The sequence below is a fragment of the Mus pahari genome, chromosome 3, assembly GCF_900095145.1.
Source record: "Mus pahari chromosome 3, PAHARI_EIJ_v1.1, whole genome shotgun sequence".
NCBI lineage: Eukaryota > Metazoa > Chordata > Mammalia > Rodentia > Muridae > Mus > Mus pahari.
The window spans coordinates 22,871,546-22,895,752 of NC_034592.1; the positions used below are offsets into that span (position 1 = coordinate 22,871,546).

The window sequence follows — 24,207 nt, forward strand, 5'->3', positions numbered from 1 at the left end:
CCTGCAGTGGGTCAGACATTTCACCTTGCTCTCTGCTGCAGACCCAGCACAGCACGGTGTCTGGCAAGGACTAGATTCTCAAAAAAAAAAAAAAAAAAAAAAAAAAAAAAAAAAAATTTAGTGACTGAATGGATGGATGAGTCAATTTCTGCATCCCACACTGCAGGAAATGTCTGAGAACAGATTTGAGTGGGAGGTTCCTGCAAGGCCTGGGAGAAGCCCCTGGGCTTTGGGGCGCTAGGCGGTGAACAGCAGACACCCTTATCCCCTCCCACGAGGAGGTCAGCCTCCCCATCCATTCGCACGGGTTTCTGAGGTCCCAGAACCAGTTTCCAGATGTTAAGCTCCGTGTCAGCCTTACCTTCTAGCTTTTCCATCTGCACAGCCGGACCAGATCCCTGCAGCCAGCATCGCGGGCAGCCAGGCCAGCCGTCCCCAGCGTCTTCCTATTTTAGACATCTCGCCGCCTCGGTCCCTTCTAATGTTTCCAGGCAGGCTGCAGGGGGAGGAAAAAGAGGTTACTGCTACTTTAAATGTACTGTATGAAGGCGAGGGCTGGAAAGGGGCCTGCTTGCAGGAATACCCAGTCATCTAGTTGGAGAAGCCGCCAGATGGAATACAAAAGGAGAAGCGCAGGCGCTCATGGAGACGGCCTCGGTTCATAAATCAGGTGGGGCCACGGCCCAGGGGCCCACACACCATGGAGCCCGACTCCCTCCTGGACCCAGGCGACTCCTACGGTAGGTGAGCCGCGCCAGCTAAGTGGCTAAGTGGCAGAGTTTGGGATTTTAGCCCACTGCTCCAGCCGACTTTGCTTAGCTTTGGGAATCAGAGTTGAAATGGGTTGGGGAGGCAGGCATCTGGGTGCCACCTGGTCTCCGGGCTTGGGGCAGGCATGGGTGCCCTGGGCCTTGGGTCATGGGGCTGGAGGGTCCCCTTAGACGTGGCACTGGCATGGTCCGGTAACCGGATAGAGTTTCTTGGCTTCTTGTACTTTGCTCTTGGCCAAGCAGGAAAGGAAGTAGGTTTATAGCCCCCTGCTCCTTGGTCTCTCAGTCCCCTAGGTCTGCCTGCTGCTGTGGCAAATTCAATTAGTGAGGTCTGCAGAGAAGCAGAAACGAGCAGGCAACTGAATGTACCTTGTAATTAAAGGCCAGGGCTCAGCTGAGAGCTCCCAGCTTTCCTCTCTGGTACACAAGGCCCCCAGGCTGCTGCCGTTGGGGGGAGCTACCCTTCTCAGCTCCCCTGGGGTCCTGGGAGCCCCAAGCAAAATGCTGGAGAAAAGTTGCTGTGGTCAGAGCCCAGGCAGAGTGGGACTGCGTTCTGGAAACCACAGAATAGTTCTTCTTGGGGGGGGGGCCTTTGGGAGGCTTGGGACCCCAGGGACACAGGTATTCAAGCTTACTGGCTGCTTGGCTGGCCACGCTGCTGCTCATTTGGCTAGGATGCTGGCATATGGTGGCTGTCTCCCAGCAACTGAGAGAAGCAAGAGGGCAGGAGTAAAGATGAGAGGAGGAGGTTGGGGGTGCAGGATGAAGGGTTTACTGGGGAGACAGGGCCCTTAGGTAAGGTAAGGTAAGGAGGTTTTCGATGACTAACGACTTAGGCAAGTCTTCTCTAGGTTGTGGCCCTTTGGAGACCACACACTCCACTAAAATGAGATAGCTCTTCTCTCTCCAGACTCCCTTGTTCTGTTCCAGCCAGGCCTGGCTGCCTGGCCCAGAGTCAAGGCCAAATTCCCTTCCTCCCACAGCAGCCCAGCTCTTGTCTAGAGAAGGATTTTGCCATGCTTCAAGCTGTAGCCCCCGGGGGGGTTGAGCCAGGCCCTACTGTGGACCTGCCATCTTCAGACAGCAAGGCAACAGGACACTGTACCCTGTGTAACCTGTGGGACACTTCATCCGTGTAACAATCCGTCCTTGGATAGTATGGAGGAGGGAAGAATACAGCTCCTGTTCTGGAAGAGGTTTTGGTCTGGAACGGGAGGCCACCCATGAATCCCCAGACTTGCTTTAGAGGGATGTGTTCCTGGAGGGGAGCCTGGGGACACACAGTCTGGGCTGTAAGATAGATAGGCTTGGCATTTCCAGATTTGTCCATCTCAAGCGTGGCATGGCCTGGGCATGACCCATAAAGGTTCCTTCATGTTGTTCCAGGAAGGCACAGATCAGATCCAACCTGGAGAACTGTGGATGTGCGGAGTGGTGGCAGGGATCAATGTGGCTGGGCAGAGCCCTGGAATTCCCTGGAGCCCCTTCCCATCTAGAAGTATCCCAGGAGCCCCTCTCTCAGTCCCCTGTGTTTGCCAACAGCAACCTCTGGGCAGGACGAGGCTGGAAACTGAGCCAGCTTTTATCTCAGTGGTGTGCAACCTGACCCCTGTCTTAGCCTGTTGATCTCCTGGAGTCTGCTGTGGTGGGGAAGTGTGTGTCTTGGATCAAGGAAAGAGGCACTGGGACAGAGGAGACTCCAGGCAAGGCCAGGAAGGGCAGAGGAGGAACCCTTGCATTCGTATTCTCTCTGGGAATTGTTCTCAGTAGAGCTGAGCAGGGACTGGCTTCCCACCAAGCCAGCCTCAGAGGTCTACAGCTGAAACTCGTTCCGGGCCAGGACGAGAAAGGAAGCCCCCTCTCCAGCTTTTGCTCTGCATCTGTTTATTCATTTGTCCGCACTACTCTCGGGTCATGAGCCGGGGGAGGGGTGGGGGGTGGGGGCAAGAAGCCCAACTTTGCCGCTGCCTTTACACAGTTCCCAGGTTAGTACAAAGCCCAGTTAGGCCACTTAGGAAGAAGCCCAGGCACGATGGAACCCCTTCCCCCGTGTCAAGAAGGGCTTTCTGAAAGAGGTAACTCCATGCCATTGATAGTCCCTGTTTGTGAGGATGGCCATGACACAATGCTGTAGGCTGACCAGAAATGACAGTGGAAATCACGTCCTCACCGACCCAGAAGCTAGAAGACTAAGACCATTTCCAGCTGACCTGGTTTCTGCTGAGGGCCCTGCTCCTAGCCTGTGGATGGTTCCCTTCCGTTGAGTCCATGTGGTCTTGCCTCAGTCTGGGCATATGGAGAGAAAAATAAGTCTGGTTTCCTTCCCGTAGCGATATTGATGCTACTGGATCAGGGAACCACCTCATTCATCCTTGGTTTCCTCCTGGGAGGCTCTATGACCAGTCATAGCCGTGGGAGTGTGGGCAGGTCACTCAGATCCTCTATGATGCCCTCCTTGACACATTTCTTTCACCTGGCTTCTGGGACAGCCACCATCCATACCCTCCTCCCATTTCTTGACCCTTTCCCCCTAATACACACATGGCTTGCCTTTCAGGTCTGAGCCAGAGAACTATACTTCCATCCCTTCCCCCTGTACCAGCTGTGCTGGCCTGACCTACCTCAGGGCCTTTGCACAGGCTGTTCCTTCTGTCTGGGGCATCACCCCCCACCCCCAGTCTCTTCATCCATTTAACTCTAATTTCTTGTCCTGGTTCCTGGAATGTGTCTTTTCTGAGAAGCCTTCATGTTTCCTGAGTCTGTTGAACCAGACCTCACTGTCTTGCTCTGTCTCTTGCCCAGTCTGTTCTGCTTTGTGGACTTCGTCAGTATGGGATTAACTGTACAGCCCCTTCTAATCTCTAAGCTCTCCGAATCCCCAGAGTACATCTCTTTGCTTGGCCTTAGTGGGTGTCCAAATAGGCTGTTGCATGAGCAAGGAGCTGAGTGGATGCAGCTCACCTGGGGAAAGGCATTGAAAAGCATTCCAGGCAGACAGAAGGGCGGTGCAAAGGCCTAGGGTGGAGGCACTCTGGAAGGTTCTCTCCTTGCAATGATATTCTCAGCAAGCTTCCTGAAGGGTCCTGGGAACGTGATGGGAACAAAGCTGGATGTCTCCAAGCTGGGTGGAACTCTAGGCTCTCCTCCTTTCTTGAAGTTTTGTAAGATTCCCTCCCATCTGGAAGGCAGACATGCTGAACACTGCTTCCATTCATGTTCAGGGGCTTGGCCCCTGGCAATGGAATCATGGCCATCAGTACTGATGTGCACAGGGGAAGCAGCGGAGGTTGAGAAGTGAATCTAAGCCGAGTGTGGTGTACACCTTTAAGTTCCAGCACTCAGGAGGCAGAGGCAGGTGGATCTCTGTTGGGAACTAAAAAGGGGGGGGCGGCGGCCAGGGGATGCCCTGGGGAAGGGAAGGGCCCAGGGAATGCCCTGGGGAAGGGGAAGACCCACACCCCGCCAGAGTTTTACCTATTCTCTGGTCTGTAAGGTGTGGGAGAGCTGCCATACACTTTCCACTCATCCCCCCCCAGGGGGGGGCATTCTTCTGACCCACTCTTTGGGGGTTGGCAAAGGGGCAGCCCTACCTGGGAACCCCAGAGCTACTTTGCTAAAGCCACCAGGGTTTTATGGGAGAGAGGGATGAGGGAAGAGGTTCCCAACACCTGATGAGAGTGAGCGCAGCCTTGATGAGCAGAGACTATGGTTTTAGAGCTTTATTATAGAAAGGCAGGGAGAAAGAGAAAAGGGAGAGGGGGGAGAAGGCTAGAAAGAAAGAGAGTAAGAGGGAGAGAGGAGAGGAGAAGACAGAGAGGAGAGAGGTGAGAGTGAGGGGTAAGAAGCAAGAGAGACAAGAGCATAAGAGAGCGAGGTGGGGCTGAACAGCCCTTTTTATGGTCTTTACTGTTGCTAGGTAACTGAGGAGGAGTTTAGCCTGAAGGTCAGAAGCTTGGGCCATTGCCTATGTGACTTCTAGCCATGCTTCTGTTGTGGGTGCTGGGTGTGTGTGTGTGTGTGTGTGTGTGTGTGTGTGTGTGTGTGTGGAAACTTAGGCAGGAGCCAGAGTTCCAGGAGCATGAGGGAACGCCTACTGTGTCATGAAGGTGAATTATCACCATTTTGGGGGTTCAGACCTCAGCTCAACTGGAGACTAGCCTGCAATTCCCCCCACAGATCTCCATGAATTTGAGGCTAGCTTAGTCTATATACTGAGTTTCAGGACAACTTGTCTCCAAAGAAATACATAGATAGACTGATTAATTGATTAATAAAAACAAAAATGTGAGAGTGGCCTAGGTCTAGGTCAAGACCAAGGAAGGCTGGGGGTAAGGGCAAGTCAAAGAGCTATCAGAGGCAGGAAGACCAGTGGAAGAAGAGAGCTTAGAAGCTATGCACGGCCTGCCGCCGGTGTGCTGTTTTCATGGGCCTCAGTTTTTCCATCTGTAAATGGGAACAAGTATAACCAAGTATCTATCCTTCAAAAAAGCAAGTCTTTTTGATAGTCCTCATGAGTGTCAAAGACAGGGATGAAAGAGGGGTTGTGGGCATCAGTGAGGGAAGGCCCTTCCCCTGCCACCTTTCTCTCCGGGATTCTCACGGTTCTGTCATCTCTCCCACCACACCCTGCTCTGGGCTCTCAGTGTCCCCTCGAGACACTGGTCACTACCCTGACTCCTAACCAAGATCATAGGATGTTGAAGGCAGAGCCTGTCTTGCTCGCACTGTTGCCTTGTAATTTCGTGTTAACAGCACTTCCTGAGGGCATATATTGACATCACTGGATGGATGGATGGATGGATGGATGGATGGATGGATGGGAGCAGCTGGACCTCTTGTTGGCCCATTGTACCCAGACCTCCTCTGCTTCTTCGTGTGGGTAACTGTCACTTATGGAAGTTGGTCTCCACAGTAGAATGTTCCAGTTCTAACCATCTAGATTCAAATCAGCATTCCGGGTTGCCAGGCAGCCCAGAGCCAGTCCCTACTGCTGGTTCAGTCTCAGTTTCTTGAGCGGACGGATTGGCAGGCCTAGCCCTGCTCTGTGAGTGGGTACCCAGTTGGTTGCCTGTGTACTCCCAACACAAAGTGAGTGTTCGTGCAGCTGGACCCCTTGTGGCTCTGTGGCTCACACAGGTGAGTAGGACATGTGATTGTCCTGGGAGGCATCGGTTGCTTTGTGACTCCTGGGGGTGGGACACAGGCTTACACCCCGGTTCCTCTGGTCACCAGTAATTGCTTTTGCCCAGGTCACTGGGATCCCTGTGGTGAGGAGATAAACAGGGTCTTTCTTACATTGCCTTGGCTTTCTTGGAACTAACTAGCTATGTAGACCAGGCTTTTGAACACAATCCTCCTGCCTCAGCTTCCCAGGCAACTGGAACTGAAGGCCTGTGCCACTAGGCTCAGCTAACAGCACTATTTTTGGAGTACTTGCTCTGAGTCGGGTATTAGGAACAGTCTCCGCTGTACATGGTCTACTTGAATCCTCATAACCAACCTGCAGGCTGTTATTAGCCTGTTTTATAGAAGGGGAAACTGAGACTCAAGGGAGTTGAGAGCACACATGAAGAGCAATGGACAAACCCAGGGAGACGGTATGCAGTCTGGGACTTTTCTCTGGCTGCACTGTCTGAGAGCCATGTTTGGGCTCAAGCTGCCAACCCTGGGCTCTTCCATTCGCTATGGAAAATCTCCCCTTCTGGGAACTGTTTGCTGAGCCAGTTCAGGACTGAGCGTGACTGTGTGACATGGTGAGAACCTGTGTCAGCTCAACAGGGGACAGCAAAAGGCAGGCACAGCTGTGACAGGATTGGACTGGTCTAAAGACAGAGCTATTTTGGGCTCAAAGCTGTCAGAAGTCTGAGGTCATGATGTCCTGGTCCCTTCTTCTGAGTCAGAGAGACTGTAGATGCTATCCAGGGCTAGTCAGAAGCGAGGTTAATGTTAAGATCACAGATGTGTCCAGCCACCCCACTCCATTCATCCCTCGTTTTCTCTCTATCAACCCTCATGCTGGAGATGAGAAGGCTTCTCAGAGAGGCTGAGCAACTTGCCTAAAGACACAAAGCAGGTACAGTCAAACCAAGAGCCATATATATATATATCTTTGTTTCTGAAACTGGGCCTATGTGCCTTTTCCGCAGTTGAATCTGCCACTTCAGGCTTAGGAGGCTCTAAGGAAGCCTGCTCTGCCCCTCAGGTCGTTTCCTGATTCTGATACTCAATGGGCCCTGGGCTAAGACTTTTTCCTGACCTGTGGTGAAGCAACAATGTAGCCTGGTGTACCTGAATCAGAGAAGGGGATGCACAGTCAGCTCCTCCCATCCTCTGTGTGTGTGTGTGTGTGTGTGTGTGTGTGTGTGTGTGTGTGTGTGTGTAATGTTTGTGTGTGCAGTTGTGTGTGTGCAGTTGTGTGTGTGTAGTTGTGTGTGTAATGTTTGTGTGTACAGTTGTGTGTGCAGTTGTGTGTATGTGTGTGCACACATGTGTGTGTGCATGTGTTCAGTTGTGTATGTGTATCTGTTTGTCTCTCTGTGTGTGTATGTGTGTGTGTACAGTTGTGTGTGTATCTGTTTGTCTTGTGTGTGTTTGTGTGTCCTGTGTGTGTGTATGTGTGTGTGTACAGATGTGTGTGTATCTGTTTGTCTTGTGTGTGTTTGTGTGTCCTGTGTGTGTGTATGTGTGTGTGCATGTGTGTGTGCATGTGTGCAATTGTGTGTATATGTGTATCTGTTTGTCTCTCTCTTCATGTGTGTGTATATTTGTCTTTTTGTGTGTTTGTGTGTCGTGTGTGTGTCGTGTGTGTGTGTGTGTGTGTGTGTGTGTGTGTGTGTGTGCCTGTGCATGTGTGCCACGCTGTACACATGGAGGTCAAAGGATAACTTTTGTGGAGTCAGTTTTCTCCTCCTATCTTTACATGGGTTCTAGGAATCAAGCCCAGGTTGTCATACTTGAACTGCAAGCATCTTTGTCCCCTGATCCATCTCGCTGGCTCCAGATCCTTCCATCTCTAGGCTCAGTCTGTGAGCAGGCTTATGGGAGATGACATGTCCCTGGGGAGGCAGGGAGGCAGAGCTGGTCCCTTAGACACAGCTAGCTAAGCACCAGGCTATGTCCTGCATACTCAAGGATACAACCCTTGACTTCCAATCAAGCAGTGGGGAGACCCTGACTGTGCTCAGAGTGATCTTTAGGCTCCAAAGGGTCCCAAGGTACACAGCTACAGATGGGACTTGTAACTCAAACCTAGGACTCCTAGACACCGTGACAGTTAGTTTTATCAACTTCTAGAATTTCTGGGGAGGAGAGTCTTAGTGAGGGATTATGTAGACTTAGTTGGTCTGTGGGAAGACTGTCTCGATTATGTAACTGATGAGGGTAGCCCAGCCTCAAAGTGGGTGGCACCATTCCCTGCGTTCAGGTCACCTGAACTGTATGTATCAAAGGGGGGAAAGCATGTGTTCTGTCCTTGACTGTGGATGGGGTTAACTGTATCAAGTTCCTGCTATGTGGTCTCCCATAATGATAGACTCTAACCTGCAATCTTCCCCTCTCAGCTGCCATTAACTCTGGGTCTCCTGGCCTCTGATCCACTTTGCTCTCTCCGTTGCTCAGGAAGCCTCGGGCCCCCCTTACTGTGACCTCTGGTCTTCCCAGCAGGGCAGGCAGACAGCAATGCCACTTGTCCTATCCACCTGTCCTACCCACCTGTCTTACCCACCTGTCCTGTCCACCTGTGCTACCCACCTGTCCCGCCCACCTGTTCTACCCACCTGTCCTGCCCACCTGTCCTACCTCCCTGTCCTGCCCACCTGTCCTAGTCCTATCCACCTGTCCTGCCCACCTGTCCTGCCCACCTGTCCTGCCCACCTGTCTTGCCCACCTGTCCTGCCCACCTGTCTTACCCATCTGTTTTGCCCACCTGTCCTACCCTTAACACCTGCTATCCTCTGTGGTGCCATCAGGAAGGAAGATCAGTAAGGAAAAGAAGCCCACAACAGGGCCTCACATTGCTGATACACCCAGGCCTATGGACAGCTGGGCAGGAAGGCTGTGGATTCAGGGAAGGAGCAGGCTGTGCTGTGCTAAGCTAATCAGGGCAGGGCCAGGATAAAGCCCTTGCAGAGGACTGTAGCTGGTGTCCCCTAGAGAAAGGCATCCTGGGTGGGAGACCAAAGGAGGTAGGGAGCGTTCACACTCGTGTGCTTAGGGCGAAGACATGTCACATTCCTGGAATGTGTAGTTTTGGAAGAGCCCCCACTTCCCTTTCCACCTCTTACATCTGCTGTTAGCTGTGAGCTCCTCAAGGGTGGGTAGGGTGGGTGAGGATGGGGTAGGTGGGGAGTGGGAGTGGCAGGACTTGCAGGGCCTCACTTCTTGTGACTGCTAGCTTATTTCTTCCTGCATTGTCCATTCCCAGTGGCTGCCTCTTCACGGGATCTAGTTACAGAGGACACATCTTGTTAACCAATCTGGAACCTGGCTCTGTTCTCTTAAGTCCTCCTGCCTGGGGTCCCTGATGCTTCTCCTGCCCCTGATGCTCCTGGCACATGTCATATTCTCATTTTATAGGGGACAAAATGCAGGCGTTTATCCACATTTTAGCACTGCCCTCCAAGGGACAGGTTCTGATTCCCACCCAGGCCCTTCCCAGTAGGCCTCCTTTCTGCCTGGCCTCTCTAGGCAGTGAGTCTAGCCTTTTTCCCACTGTCTGACCTCATTGTTTCTGCTTCCTGGATAAAGCTGTGGGCCAGCCTACCCCAGACTTTCTGAAGCTACAGTTGTGCCCTAAGCTTTGAGACCGCTCTCGAGAAGTCACCCTTGGAAGCCCAGTGAGTCTGGAGTAGGTGGTAAACAGCCCTAAGAGTGTGGAAACCCAAGGGAAAGATCTGCTAAGTGCTTCCTGACAGGCATGCTGCATGATGGGAAGATGGAAGCTGGGGAAGGACAAAACAGGTCCATTGAAGCCTCTGCCTGCTTTATCAAGGTTCAGAGAGCTACCCTACACCTAGACAGCTGCCTCACTCCCTTCTTGTGCTCTTTCTTTTCTTTCTTTCTTTTCTTTTTTTTTTTTTTTAAAAAAAAAGCTTTATTTATTTATTATATGTAAGTACACTGTAGCTGTCTTCAGACACTACAGAAGAGGAAGTCAGATCTCGTTACAGATGGTTGTGAGCCACCATGTGGTTGCTGGAATTTGAACTCTGGACCTTCGGAAGAGCAGTCGGGTGCTCTTACCCACTGAGCCATCTCACCAGTCCTCTTGTGCTCTTTCATGTCCTCATCTCTGTGTGCAGCCGGTCTGCCGTGATGGTAGTATAAAATCTAAACACACTGACAGGGCTCAAGGTGGGCCAGGGACTGACTCTAAGATGACACTTGGCTCTGGCCTCAATGCCACACTCCCTTGCTGGTGCCACCATAATTACTCCATGTGTGGTCCTCGAGTTTGCTCTGGGTGGTCTCCATCTCAGCTCTCCTTGCTGACTTTGATTCTGGTCTGTCCCACCTGTGTGTGGATACCGCTCGGGTCACCACCTCTGGGAAGGCTTTCTGACGATGCCATTCAGGTACCCTGGGCTTCCTGCTATTCCCCTAATGCTGATAAGTTTAGCTGCTACTCTGTCAGGTGCCACCTCTGGGCTGCAAGCTGCCTGGCCAGCCAGACGAAAAGCTTTGAGTCTGAGATGGTGGACTGAGAAAGAGCCAGAAGGACCCGAACCTCTGGCCTGGTGGCAGGGGATGCTGAGAAGCGGGACACAGATGGCAAAGCAGATTCTGAATGGAAGTGGGGATGATGTCTGTGTCTGCAGGGCCATGTGGTGGCTTTTTATGGGGTGTTTGTGATAATTCTTCCCAATGAGACCCCTATTTTAGCATGGAGAGATAGGGCTCTCATGTGTCATTCATAGTTCACACCCCTCCCCTGGGAAGCCAGCCCAACCAACTATGGTCATAGCTTTCCTCTCATTCTGGGATATCCCTTGGGCTATGTCTGAAAATGCTTTCAGGCAGATAGATTGCTTCACTGTTTAAAGAGGCCACCTTGTCCAGAAGAGGGACAATTTTACAGAGAAGAGGCCAGTGACTAGGAGGTTTGCCTTGTCCTCGCTTGGGCATCAGGGTGGCCTGGGTCACACTGACCCGTGAGAGCAGGGCAGAGGGGGTGGAGGGATGCTCATCCAATCTGATGGCTGTGCGGGGCAGCTGGATCACCACAAGCCAGACTTCCTGCCTGTGACCTACATTCCCCTAGCTCCTCCACGCGCAGACAGATGGGAGTGTGTGAGGAGCAGGGTCTGTGGGAGAGGGACAGTGTCCCAGCAAAGAGGACTCTGTGACTGCAGAAACCCTCACGTGAGCATGAGAAGGAGTGGAAGGACCTTTCTGCTTACCTCAGCCACCATAGGCTAATTCTGTGTCCAGAATGGCCAGACCAAGGCACCGAGGCTGCTGAAAAGGCTGAGGCACTTGTCTCCAGAGCACCCCGGCTCCATCCAGGACTCACACACTGTGTGGTCTCATGTTGCCCTTTGCTATGGTGGGATCCTGGGCATGGAGCAGTATGCCTCCCTCAACACTACACAGGGGTAGTTCCTTGTTGAAGGCCTACGATGTGGAGCAACAGTAGCACAATGGAGCAAAAGTCCATTTTCACAACCATTCCTGGTGGTGTCCAGTCCTGCTTTTTGGGCTCTGTGCCTTCTGCCTGGGGAACCCATGTCAGTCTTCCCCTTGAAGTCCCCCTATTCTATCCCCCCATCCCTGTGTCTCTGCCAGCCTCCATTAGGGTCCTTCTCCCCCAGGTCCTGCCCTAGACCAGAGGGCCTTTCTACTGTGTGATCTTACACGCCTCAACCCCATCGCCCTCATGTGTTCTGCTCAGGGATCAAGGCCACCTTGCCATGCTCTGTGGCCTTTGCCTGCTGCACACACCTTGGAGCTTCAACTCTCTGGCGGAGTACTTCCCCTTGAATGTGTATTGAGTAAATAGTGGATGGCTGAAAGACTTAATGCAATGAAAAGGACTTTGTAAGCTCTAAAGGGCCGCACGTGGGTCTCTTCTGATAAGCTAGCACATGGGGTGGTACTAAGCAGCCTTTGGAGCCTCCAAAGAGAGAATTTAGCTTCATCAGACATCGGTGGTTAGAAGAAACCTGAGCCCGACAGCAGCAGAGGCTGGAGGGAGCCCTGGTGGGGAGGAGCTTCAGCCTGGAGCAGGAGCCTTTAACCTTCAACTGGTGTTCATGGTAACTGTTGGATGGGGTGGTGCTGACCTGTGAATTATAGACTACTTTGTCGAGTCCCGCTGGACAAAGATGTCCCCAGTCATGGCCAAATTAAGTACCCCATCATGGGGTGCTGGTGCTTATCAGTACCCCAACACTCAGGAGGCTGTAGTGCCAGGAGAGGGGCTCATGAATTACAGGATGGATACAGAGAGGGAAGGGAAAGGGGGAGGGGGAGGGAAGGAGAGAGAGAGAGAGAATGCTAGAGCCCCACCCTCACTGTCCTGGAGTAGAAAGGGCTACGGACAGGAAGTTTGAGCAGGGAAGGACAGGGTACCAAGCTGTAGCCAGCAAGAGTCTAATGGAGCCGCCTCATTCTTCAGTTGACCCTGGGCTCATTAAGATCAAGCTACGGCTGAGGGCCAAGCAAGCTGCCTGGTGAACAAAAGAGCTTGTATCTGGAGAGAGGACCATTAGCCAGGACCAAGGGAGGGTTGCAGGGCCGAGGAATGGCTGCGAGGAGCAGAAGCAAGATAAGGAACTGAGGGGGAGGGGAAGGGGAAGGGGGAGAGCAGTGTCTCAGACTTCAAACCACAGCTCTACCCAGTGGAGACGGTGTTGATGTCCTGCCCCAAGGTGAGAGATGAGAGAGGCCACAGACCACATTCCATGCTGGGACCAGTCAGCATAGAAAGGACAATGCAGCCTGGAGCCCCCTACCCCATGTCCATGTGCTGTGTCTCAGAAGGAACCAGGCTGTGTGGTCTGTGTGTGTGAAGGAGGCTGGGAGGAGAGATGGGGTCATGAAGCTCACAGAACCCCCCTAGTCTGTGTATGGTCAGATGAGCTGTCAAATGCAGGCCTTGCCCATCACCCCACCTAAGACCTTCATTGGCTTCCCATAGCCCTCAAGATTCATCTTCAGATCTTATACAGATCTTGAATAGTCCCTAAAGGTCCTTGACAAGTCTGGGTAGCTACCTTCCTCTACCTGCAAGGGTCACCAAGTCCAAGCCAGGTTTTAGTCAGACCGAGTGGCTGACAGCTCCTTAAACAGCTCCTCCAATAATTCCTGTCTATCAATTCTGGGCCTAAAGCACCTGCTTCCAGGCTGGGTGTGGTGGTGTGCGCCCTTAAACAGTACTCAGGAGGCAGAGGCAGGCAAATCCCTGAGTTTGAAGTCAGCCTGGTCGACAAAGTGAATTCCAGGACAGCCAGGGCTATACAGAGAAACCCTGTCTCAAAACACACACACACACACACACACACACACACACACACACACACACACACGCACAACAGAGAGAGCCTGCTTCCTCTTCACATGCAGTGCCTAACCCCACTAGCTCCTACTCCGAGTTGGTGTCCCTTTGGTGTGTATATCCTCTGGGAAGCTTTCTCAGCTTAGTATCAATGGCAAGAGTGTTGATGGTGCTCACCATGTCAGGAGGCAGCTGTCCAGGGGGAGGGGTGTCTACTATAAGGCAACGCGAAAATGATAACTGGTGTCACTGGTTAGAAGGTGGTGAGAGAAGACAGGAGGATTTAAACGACACAGAGAGAAATGGACAGGCAGAGTCAGGGCACAGCCCATCCTGGCCACCCGGCATGCGCAGGGCACACTGAACTCCTGCTTGGCGCTTGGGAACAGACACTACCAGACAGCTCACATGGCACGCGGGTCCAGCTGGCTTTGCTGAGGTTCCTCTTAGGCTGCCACGGGGACAGTCAGGTGTTCAGAGGTGGGACCCAGGGAGGCACAGCTTAGTTCACACAGGACTGCAGGTCTCATCGGCCTTCACTGTCTGAGGAGACACATAGGGCTGTGAGCGGGAGAGACCTCTTTCACTTACTCAACTCCCATCAGATCAGCTTCCTTCCAAGTGATGGTTTTCTTCTGACATGGGAGTTCTGAGCTGGATACAGTGGTGATGATCCCAGCCCTTGAGAGGAGGAGGCTGGGGATCAAGAGTCCAAGGCTTTCCTTGTCTACCTAGTTTGATGCCAGTTTGGGCTGCATTAGACTCTGTGGTTGAATAAGAATGGCCCCCATAGGTCCATAGATCTGAATGCTTAGTCACCAGGGAGTGAAACTGTTTGAAGAGATTAGAAGGATTAAAAGGTGTGGCCTTGTTGGAGGAAGTGTGTCACTGGGAGGAGGTGTTTGAAGTTTCAAAAGCCCATGTCAGGCCCAGTCTGTCTGTCTCTCCTCTCTCTCCCCTCTCTCTTTCTGCCTGCAGGGCAGGATGTAACCCTTAGCTACTGTTCCAGTGTTATGCTCCCAACCATTGTGACAATGGACTCCCCCTCAGAAACTGTAAACGAGCCCCCAATTAAATGCTTCCTTTTTATAAGAGTTGCCTTGATCATGGCGTCTCGACATAGCAATAGAACAGTGACTAAGGCAGACTCAGTCTCAAAACAGACAACTTCCCTCCACATCCTCCCCACAAAATGAGATGAAACGAGAGTTCTGCAGCTTGTCAGTTTAAAGAGCTGGTTTTAAAACCTGGGAGTGGGGATAATCCCGGTACTGACAGGTCAATAGGACTGCTGAATTCCAGGCCACAAATTCAGTAAGAAAGCCTAACCCTGCTATTCCTGTAGAGATGGAAAGGCAAAGCCTACAGAGGCCTGGGTTTGGTCTCAGTCCCCAGGGAGAATGGTGACAAGCCAGTCTGCCTCCTGACCCTTCCTGTGGAACCAGGCCATGCTCTGCTGGAAGGATAGTGGTAGCCAAATAAGCATCTCAAAGTAGGTTTTGTTAGCACGCAGGATGACAACGGGAGACACTGGCTTCTTTTTTTTTGTTTGTTTGTTTGTTTGATTGTTTGTTTTTGTTTTTTTGAGACAGGGTTTCTCTGTATAGCTCTGGCTGTCCTGGAACTCACTTTGTAGACCAGGCTGGCCTCCAACTCAGAAATCCACCTGCCTCTGCCTCCCGAGTGCTGGCTTCTGAATGAGAAGTGGGTGCAGGGAGGAGGCTGTGTGCAGAAGCTGCAAGCAAAGACCAGAGCAGGGCAGCCGGGCAGCTGGGCACGCCTCATTGAGAGCCTGGTACCTAGCCCCTGCCTGAGCTGGCCGCATGCTTCACGCGTCTCTAACTCCAGCCAAGGCTGCACCAGGTTTAGAATCAGAATCTTGGTTCCGTCCCCGACTTTTCTATCTCCTCACTATATCTACTTTGGCCAAACAGACCTCTTCTGAAAAAAAAAAAAAAAAAAAAGTAGCAATCGCTTCTGGGTGATTATGAGGGGTTAAAGTGACTGAACACTTCAAGATTCTTCTTCCCCCTCCTCTTCTCTCTTTTGTCCTCCTCCTTCTCCTCTCCCTCCTTTTCTCTCATAATGAGGCAGGGTCTCTCTCTAGAGCCCCGACTGGCCTGAAACACAGTGTAAACCAGGCTGACCTTGAACCCTGTCTGCTGTCTCTTTCTCTGCTGTGGGGTGCTGGAGGTTGCAGGTGCCACCATGCCTGGCTCAGGATTTATTACCGAGTATGAATTCGGGAAGGTTGAGATCCCAGCTAGTCTTCTAATATTCACCGTATGACCGGAAGTGAATGCCTCACCCTCTCAGCCTCGGTGTCCCCATCTGTGCACACGGCAGCCGCCACTTCCTCCACAGGATGCGATGTGTGGTAAAGTGTTAAAATAGCTAAAATTGGCTCCCATCTATGGCTATCATTAGTTTTACCCACATAACAGCAGAGTCTGGGCTGCCTGAAGAACGAGGTAATAAGTAGGAGGGAAATTAGGGCTCTCCCAGCAAATACCTGATGGATCAAATTCCGCCCAGCGCTTCCACTTAGCTGGGTGTCCACCCTCGCTTCCTGTGGCCCGGCTGCTCTCAGCACTGTTTTTCAACGCACGGAGGTAGGATCCGTTTCAACCCTAGATGACTTTGGGTGATAAAGAAGGAACTTCAGAATCAAATCCTCTCCAGAAAGTGAAACAAACCTGGAAGTGAGAATTGCTCTGAGGCTGATAATTCTGGGAGGGCACCTCCTGGCATTAAAACTAAATTAGATCAAGGTAGCTCTGCTATTACTAAATAATTCCCCATGATTACACAAGGCAGCCATGACTCCTGATGGCAGTGAACTTCAGGTGACTTACTCCAAATAACCGCGAAACTCGCAGGCTCATCTGATCGCTTCTCTATAGTGTTCCAGGCAGGTAATTATGCTAATGAGCCTTAAAAAAAAATCACCTTTCTAGTCTGGGATTGGGAGAGCTTGAAACAGAAATGTGAGCAGTGCGTATTTCCTGCAGCAGAAGCTGGGCGCCATGTCTGATTCCAAAAGGGCCCTTTGTCAAGAGGGAGAGAAACCCCGTTCTGCAGTTGGAATTAAGGTGGCTGCACTCTCCTCTCTTCCGATCTGTATACACACTGTTGGGACTCATCACTCTAAGAAGCAGGCACACAACAGAGGCTCAGGATCTCTTAGCTAATTCAAGCTCACAGGTGTAATGTTCCATTTTCCAGGCCGGGCTCTGGTCACAGGCTGGGACACTATCAAACTCAAGAATGATTCTGTTGCTTCAGGAAAACACCAGCGGGGCAGTGCCATCCTAATCAGGCTTATGACTGCGCGCATGCGCGCTGCTTACTGGCTTGGTCCCTGTGGTTTCCTTAGCCTGCTTTCTTATGGAACCCAGAGCACCAGCACAGGGGTGGTACCACCCGCAGTGGGCGGTGCTCTTATATATATCAATCACTAAATAGAAAATGGCACCCAAACTTGACTACAGCCAACCTTATGAAGGTGTTTCCTTTTTTTTTTTTTTTTTTTTTTCGAGACAGGGTTTCTCTGTATAGCCCTGGCTGTTCTGGAACTCACTTTGTAGACCAGGCTGGTCTTGAACTCAGAAATCCGCCTGCCTCTGCCTCCCAAGTGCTGGGATTAAAGGCGAGCGCCACCACACCTGGCTGGTGTTTCCTTTTTTAATGATCTTATTTTTATTTTATGTGCATTGGTGTTTTGCCTGCATATGTCTGTGTGAGGGTTTCAGATCCTCTGTAACTGGAATTAAGACAGTTACGAACTGTCATGTGGGTGCTGGGAATTGAACCCAGGTACTCTGGAAGAGCAGCCAGTGTCTTAACCATTGAGCTATCTCTCCAGCCCCTTGAAGGCTTCTTTCTTGCTTGCTTTCTTTGTATGCGGGTACACGATAGACACACCAGAAGAGGTCATTGGATCCCACTATAGATGATTGTGAGCTGGGAATTGAACTCAGGACTTCTAGAAGAGCAGTCAGTGCTCTTAACCGCTGAGCCATCTCTCCAGCCTGAGGACATTTTTCTTAATGAGGCTCCCTCCCCTCATGACTTTGGCTTTTGTGAAGTTGACATAAAACTATGCAGTGCATATATCATGCACCTTTTAAGTTATTATTTACCATTAGTTTGTTTATTTCTGAGGCAGGCCTCCGAAATATCCAGGTATCCAGTCTGGCTTCATGCTAGTAAGATCTGATTTTTCTGCCTCCATTTCCCGAGGGCTGGGATTACTGACATGCACCACCAAGTCAAGTGTCCATGGTGCTGGGGATGAACCCTAGAGCTTCTTATGTGCTAGGTAACCACTCTTATCAACCGAGTCACAGGGAATAAAGTAAACAATTGAGAATGTCTTAGCATAAGTATATAAAAATATTGCGGAGGACATACTTACACTAAAAACCAGTCACCGCCCCTATAAATGCTTTAAATCCAGCATCCAGTATTTCATCTGGCCATCCTACCCACAGCCTCTCACATCTCCAGCTAGCCACGCCCTCTTCCCAGTTTGACCTCCTCCTAGCCCGGCAAATTCCTATACACAAGAAGCCCCACATGCTGCACCCCTGCTGTGCAGATATTTATCATGTGCTATGATAATTGTTGTCTGGTGTTGTTATTTTATTACCTGCCCTTTTCCTAAGGAGCCAACCTCATTTTATTCTGGGGGCAAAAGAAAAGTTATAGCCAAGGCCTCCTCTGCTTCTTCCTGGCCACATCTCAATCTTAAATTACCTCCAGTTTCTGCATCTATCTCAGGCTAACCCGCCTCCTCCTCTCTGCCATTTGCATTTTTCTTTTCTTTTCTTTTCTTTTTTCTTTTCTTTTCTTGTCTTGTCTTGTCTTGTCTTTTCTTGTCTTTATTTCTATTTGAATTTCTGTTTATCTTATGTGTATGAGAGTTTTGTCTGCATGCTTGTCTGTGCACCACGTGCATGCCTGCCTCCCCTGGAGGCCAGAAGAGGATGTCAGATTCTCTGAAATTGGAGTTAAAGATAGTGGTGAGCCAGCAGATGGGTGCTGGGAATTGAACTTGGGTCAACTGTAAGAGAATCAGTGCTCAGATCCACTGAGCTGTCTCTCTAGCCCGATTTTATCTCTTGAGATGGAGTCTCTTACTGAACCTGGAGCTCACAGATTGACAATGCTGACTGTTGGTGAGTTGGGTTCTGTGGATCCAGCTGTATCTGGCTTTTTATGTGGATGCTGGGGACTCAAATTCAGGTCTTCATGCTTGCCCAGAAAGTACGTTACCACCAGATCATTTCCCCCAGCCTCAGAGGGAAGTTCTTCATTCTAGAAGAGGGCTTGAAATATACCCTCCCGGCGAGTTTTCCCTTCAGCAGGCACCCTTATTGGACCTTTCATTTCTGGCTGAACCTCCTGGGCTGTCTTCACTTCCTGTTCTCTTCCTGAACCATCCCCAGGATAGCCTCTTGCCTTTCCCTTTAAATCTCCTTCCTTCTCCAGATTATAGATCCTCCCTGCCCAGGATCATCAGAGTCAGCTCCTCTCCAAGCAACTTCTGGGCATGGCATTCAGGGTCCTAGGAACCCAGCCTTCCTTCATCTTCCTGCCTGTGGCTGATGCCTGCCCATGGGTGCTTAACTGTTGATCCTGAGCATATCAGGCTGTAACATGCTTTAGCATGGACCATCCCCTCATTACCTGGTTGTATCTTCTGCTTTAAGAGGTCACCTCCTATTTAGGCTAGCACTAGGGACCACAGCCCCCTCCTCTGTCTTAATAGTTATTAGCTTACCAGCTTATGCTCAGTATGTAATGGGAGGGACTCATGTACAGGCCATAGGGAAGTTCCCTGGTGGCTCTGCTGACACCATAGCCTGCCTCTTTCCCTAGTACCTGGGAGCAGCTCACTGGCTTTTCACCTTTGTCCCCAGCCCTCAGCTCAGAGCCTGCCCAGAGGGGCCCCCATATCATTGACTCAGAATACACAAACAGCAGGGAGAAGCTGCAGAGGTCGACTAGACTCCCACAGGACTGTTCCTCTCCAAGCCGGAACTGGCATCACTCAGCCCCTCCTCCATGCTCAGGGGCTCACACCAGTGTTGAATTCATAGACGCCCACCAAGGCAGACATACATTTCCACTTTATTCTTTCTACTCCCTGCTTCCCTGTCCCTCCCCACCAGGAGTTCTGTAAACCTGAGCCTGGGTGAGTATCTGAGAATGCTTTGGACCCTGGGTTTTTGCTTGTTTGTCTATTTTTAAAAATATTTATTTATTTATTTAATGTATATGAATACACTGCAGCTGTACAGATGGTTGTGAGCCTTCATGCGGTTGTTGGGAATTGAATCTAGGACTTCTGCTCTCTCTGGTCAACCCCTCTTGCTCCAGCCCAAAGATTTATTTATTATTATTATTTTTTGTTTTTTGAGACAGGGTTTCTCTGTATAGCCCTGGCTGCCCTGGAACTCACTTTGTAGACCAGGCTGGCCTTGAACTCAGAAATCTACCTACCTCTGCCTCCAGAGTGCTGGGGTTAAAGGCATGCACCACCACGTCCGGCTCAAGATTTATTTATTATTATAAATACTGTTAATTATTATTTATTATTATAAACACTGTTGCTGCCTTCAGACACACCAGAAGAGGGCGTCTGATCTCATTATGGGTGGTTGTGAGCCACCATGTGGTTGTTAGGNTTTGAACTCGGGATCTTCGGAAGAGCAGTCAGTGCTCTTACCTGCTGAGCCATCTCGCCAGCCCTTGTTTATTTATTTATTTATTTATTTATTTATTTATTTATTTATTTTGAGACATGTATCCCCAGCTATCCTGGAACTCCCTCTGTAACTCAGGATGACCTTGATTTGACTTTCCTGCCTCCACCTCCCAAGTGCTGGGGTCACAAGCATGCACTACTATGTCCACCTTATATGATGATGTTGGATATGGAACAAGGCTTTGTGGGTGCTAGGCAAACACTCTCTACCAAGCCGTGTCTCCACCATGCTTTGAATCCCAATTCCACTAACAAGCATTTGACTCCCCCTCCCCCAGAAGAGCCTAAGTCATAAGCTATTTTATTCAAGTATAGCACACAGTACACAGAAAGGTGTGGCAGCAGTTACAAGACTTAGATTTAGAACCAAACAGGCTTAGAATACTGGCCTAGCCATTTTCAGGCTGTGTGCTCTCATGCAAGTTGCTCAAACTCTCTTAACTTCCATTTCCTTATATGTCAAATTGAAATACATGGTACGGGCTGGAGAGATGACTCAGAGGGTAAGAGCACTGTCTGTTCTTCCAGAGGTCCTGAGTTCAAATCCCAGCAACCACATGATAACTCATAACCATATATCATGAGGTCTGGTGTTCTCTTCTGGCATGCAGAAAGAACACTGTATAATAAATAAATAGATGAATAAATAAATAAATAAATAAATAAAATACATAAATGGAATCTCTTTAGAGCAGGTTGTGAGAACTGAGTGAGAGAATACACAACCCCCTGCCCAGGCATTCAGACTCGTTTGTCTCCAGTCACAGAGAGAAATGGTGGAAATTCTGGTAACCAACAGTGTCCTGTGGTGAGAGTCGATTTCTGGTGGTGTGCAAGTAGACCTGGGTTCATCCTTTCGGCAAACGTTCACTGAGCACATACTATGTGCCAGAGCACTTGCTGAGGGTCAGCAGTGATGCAGTGGTGACCCCTGTACTCAGGGTCCCCCTGTACCACCGCAGTCAGTATCGTGTAGGTACAGGTGTCTAGTGAAAGCGAGGCAAGGTTGCTCTGAGGGAGTGACATTCAATGGCCACTGAAAGAAGCTAACAAAGAAGCTAACCAGGCCAGGAGAGGAAGGGACAGAAGAAAGTGTTCTGAAAGCAAGTGGGGGGTTGTTGTGCAAAGGCCAGGTCTGAGGAAGGACTGCCGTTTATCTGAGAACTTTGAAATTAGCTGGAGTGGAAAAAGGGAAGCAGAGTTGGGCTTCTGACCTCCTGGCTCCTAAGCCAGCCTCAAGGTGCATGCTCTTGTTCAGAACTGGGGATGTCCCTTGGAGGGTTTGCTTTTTTACCAGCCACACAAATACAGTATACAACCCTTGAAAGCTTTTTTTTTTTTTTTTTTTTTTTTTTTTTTAAGCAGGGTGAGGAGAGATCTGATTGGATCTGTGTTCTGTCAATCTTTCAAGAGGCACCAATGGGTAGGATCCACAGGGAGAAAGGCACAGAAGCAGGGAAGTAGCTTGATGCTCACAGAAGCCTGGGCAAAGGACCACAGCACCCGCTGTGTAAGGACAGCAGGTGAAGCCCTAGGTTCCTTCATTGGAACACTATGGGCAGTCAGAATGTCATGTTCAGAATATTAAGGGCAATCGGGTTCTGGGAGTGTCATCATCGAAATGGCCAAGGAGTAAGATGGAGTAGCCCAGAAAAATTAGGAGAGAAACTGGGAGAATGGGGTGAGTCAGAAGGGACCAGGATTGTCCACAGAAATCACGATTGCTAGAGGTTAGGGGAGGTGAAGGCAGAGAACATCCTTTAATGTTGCCAATAGGGAAGTCACTGATGGTCTAGACAGCCATTAGGAAAGATGACGGGGGCTGGGGATGTGGGTGTTGGGAGAATGTTGGCTTAACATGCACAGTACCTTAGGTTTGATTCTCAGCATATCCCACAAAGTCACACATATACCCCAAAACAAACAGAAAAATGAGCAGGGTAGCGGTGAGTTGGGAAGGAGGCACAGTTAGGAGGGTCACCAACTCAAGGTTGTCCTTAGTCACAGAAAGTTTGAGGCTAGCCTGGGACACCTGAGACCCTTCCTTCAAAAGGAAGGTGGCAGACTATATGTTGTGTGGGATCCCTGCCTTACACAGCCATTTGCATGAGACAAAGGACCAACAGTGACTAATGTTTATGTCATCTTGGGGATATTACATTGTGTGATGGGATTTAAATCAAAGGGACTGGTTTATTAGCTTAGGAAAATCTCTCTCCAGAACCCTTGAAGTGCACAGGGCTGCTCTTTTCCAGTGACCACCCAGCCCTGTCAACGTAATGCTTCTGTCTGCATGTAGAACATGTGACTCTGGCAGACTCATCGTCTAGAGTCTGAACCATGAGCAATTCCCAGTCCTGCATGTTGCCTTGACGGAAGCTCCCGACAGGAGGACATATGTAGGCTTCGCATATACAAGTACAGATGATGTATTTGGTAAATCACTTCAGATGCATCCCTGGGGAAGGAGTCGCAGGCTCTGTCGCCCCTACAGATGGAAGCTGGCAAGGAAAAGACAGGTCCAGATTGAGATCCCTGAGATATATGTGAGAACAGATTGGAGGGGAGCAGAGTGACTATGGGGAGACAAAGAGGAAGGTCTGCAAGGCTGGCATGCTGTGCAGCTCTGCACCGGGGGCGCCTGGGAAGTGGAATGCTGGGAGAAGAACAGTACTAGAGCAGGCTCTTGACACATCAGGCTCCCCGGACAGCCTCCAGGTGCATACTTCCGCTCAGAACTGGTTCACACCCTTGTTGTTGTTGTTTTTAAACCAGCTTTCTACTTACATAGTGGCCCAACTGGGTTCTTTCCACCCTCCTCTGCAAACATCTTCCTCTTAGCCAACATTCACATAATTCTGCTTGACCTAAGAAGGGGGGCCGTACATATGGCTTCTGTGGTCTCATAGACTCATCCTACTCTCTCCCTGTGATAGGCCTCACCATATCCTGGCCATGCAGACCCCCAACAGTGAGGCTCGGATGAACAAAATGGCATGGTAGATTACATAGCTAGTAACTGGTTCAGCCCAGATTGAATGCAGCTCTCTCTGATCTCAAAGTTCATGTTACTCTCAAGACCATTCATGAAGACCAAGCAGTTCATTGGGCAGGTGGTGAGGTTGTCTCCCTTCTGAGAGTTTGGCATAGTCTCAGAGTTGAATCTCAGAGTATTTGGGTTCGCTCAACATTTATGTTCTTATGTCCTAATTAAGTCCCTGTGCAGAAGGGGAGCCTGCAGCGGTAACCCAGAAAAGGTGAAATATGAGAAGTTGTAGTAGTGCTCATCTATAATCTTTGTACTAAGGAGGCTGAGGCAGGAGGATTACAAGCTTGAAACCAGCATGAACTACAGTAGCAAGAACTTGTCTTTAAAATAAAGTCTGGCCGGGCGGTGGTGGCTCACACCTTTAATCCCAGCACTTGGGAGGCAGAGGCAGGCGGATTTCTGAGTCGAGGCCAGCCTGGTCTACAGAGTGAGTTCCAGGACAGCCAGGGCTACACAGAGAAACCCTGTCTCAGAAAAATAAATAAATAAATAAATAAATAAATAAATAAAGAAAGAAAGAAAGAAAGAAAGAAAGAAAGAAAGAAAGAAAGTCTGCCTCAGGAGACAAATCTGAAATTAGGTGCCACCGTCTGTCTTGTGATGATACAGACAGTGAAGGACAGGTGCTAGGGAGCTGCCTCAGGAATAATGGGGACCCTCCACCTCACCCAGGGTCCCCCACCACGGGAGAACTGTATCATACAAGCGCTGAAGCAGAGAATGGGGGTAGCAAGCCAGGACGACATGCTGCCTGTGCAAATCCCTTGGAGGCCTAGCCTGCAGGCGGGCTGCGGAGTCCATCAGGCTGTGTCTAGGCTGAGCAGCTCTTCAGGGGAGATGCTCTAGGAAGCTATTAGCATTCTTTGGATTTCCTGAGTACCTCACCACAAGCCCGGCCATGTTCATGCGTCATCACTTAGACACGATGATGTCATTAAAGGAAGGAAAGGAGAGCTAGAGGGATGGCTCAGCAGTCAAGAGCACTGACTGCTCTTCCAGAGGTCCTGAGTTCAAATCCCAGCAACCACATGGTGGCGCATGCCTTTAATCCCAGCACTTGGGAGGCAGAGGCAGGCGGATTTCTGAGTTCGAGGCCAGCCTGGTCTACAAAGTGAGTTCCAGG

General features: G+C 50.3%; 1 protein-coding gene across 2 annotated transcripts in view; it reads left to right on the forward strand.

The window, feature by feature from the left end:
• Nucleotides 1-274: 274 nt before the first annotated feature.
• Nucleotides 275-24,207, forward strand: part of Dab2ip (DAB2 interacting protein) — a 176,101-nt gene continuing 152,168 nt past the window's right edge. For both annotated transcript variants that reach the window (XM_029537055.1, XM_021194743.2), the window contains exon 1: nucleotides 275-740. In XM_029537055.1, the coding sequence (XP_029392915.1) occupies nucleotides 701-740 (40 nt within the window). In that variant the 5' untranslated portion in view covers nucleotides 275-700. The remainder of the gene's footprint in view (nucleotides 741-24,207) is intronic.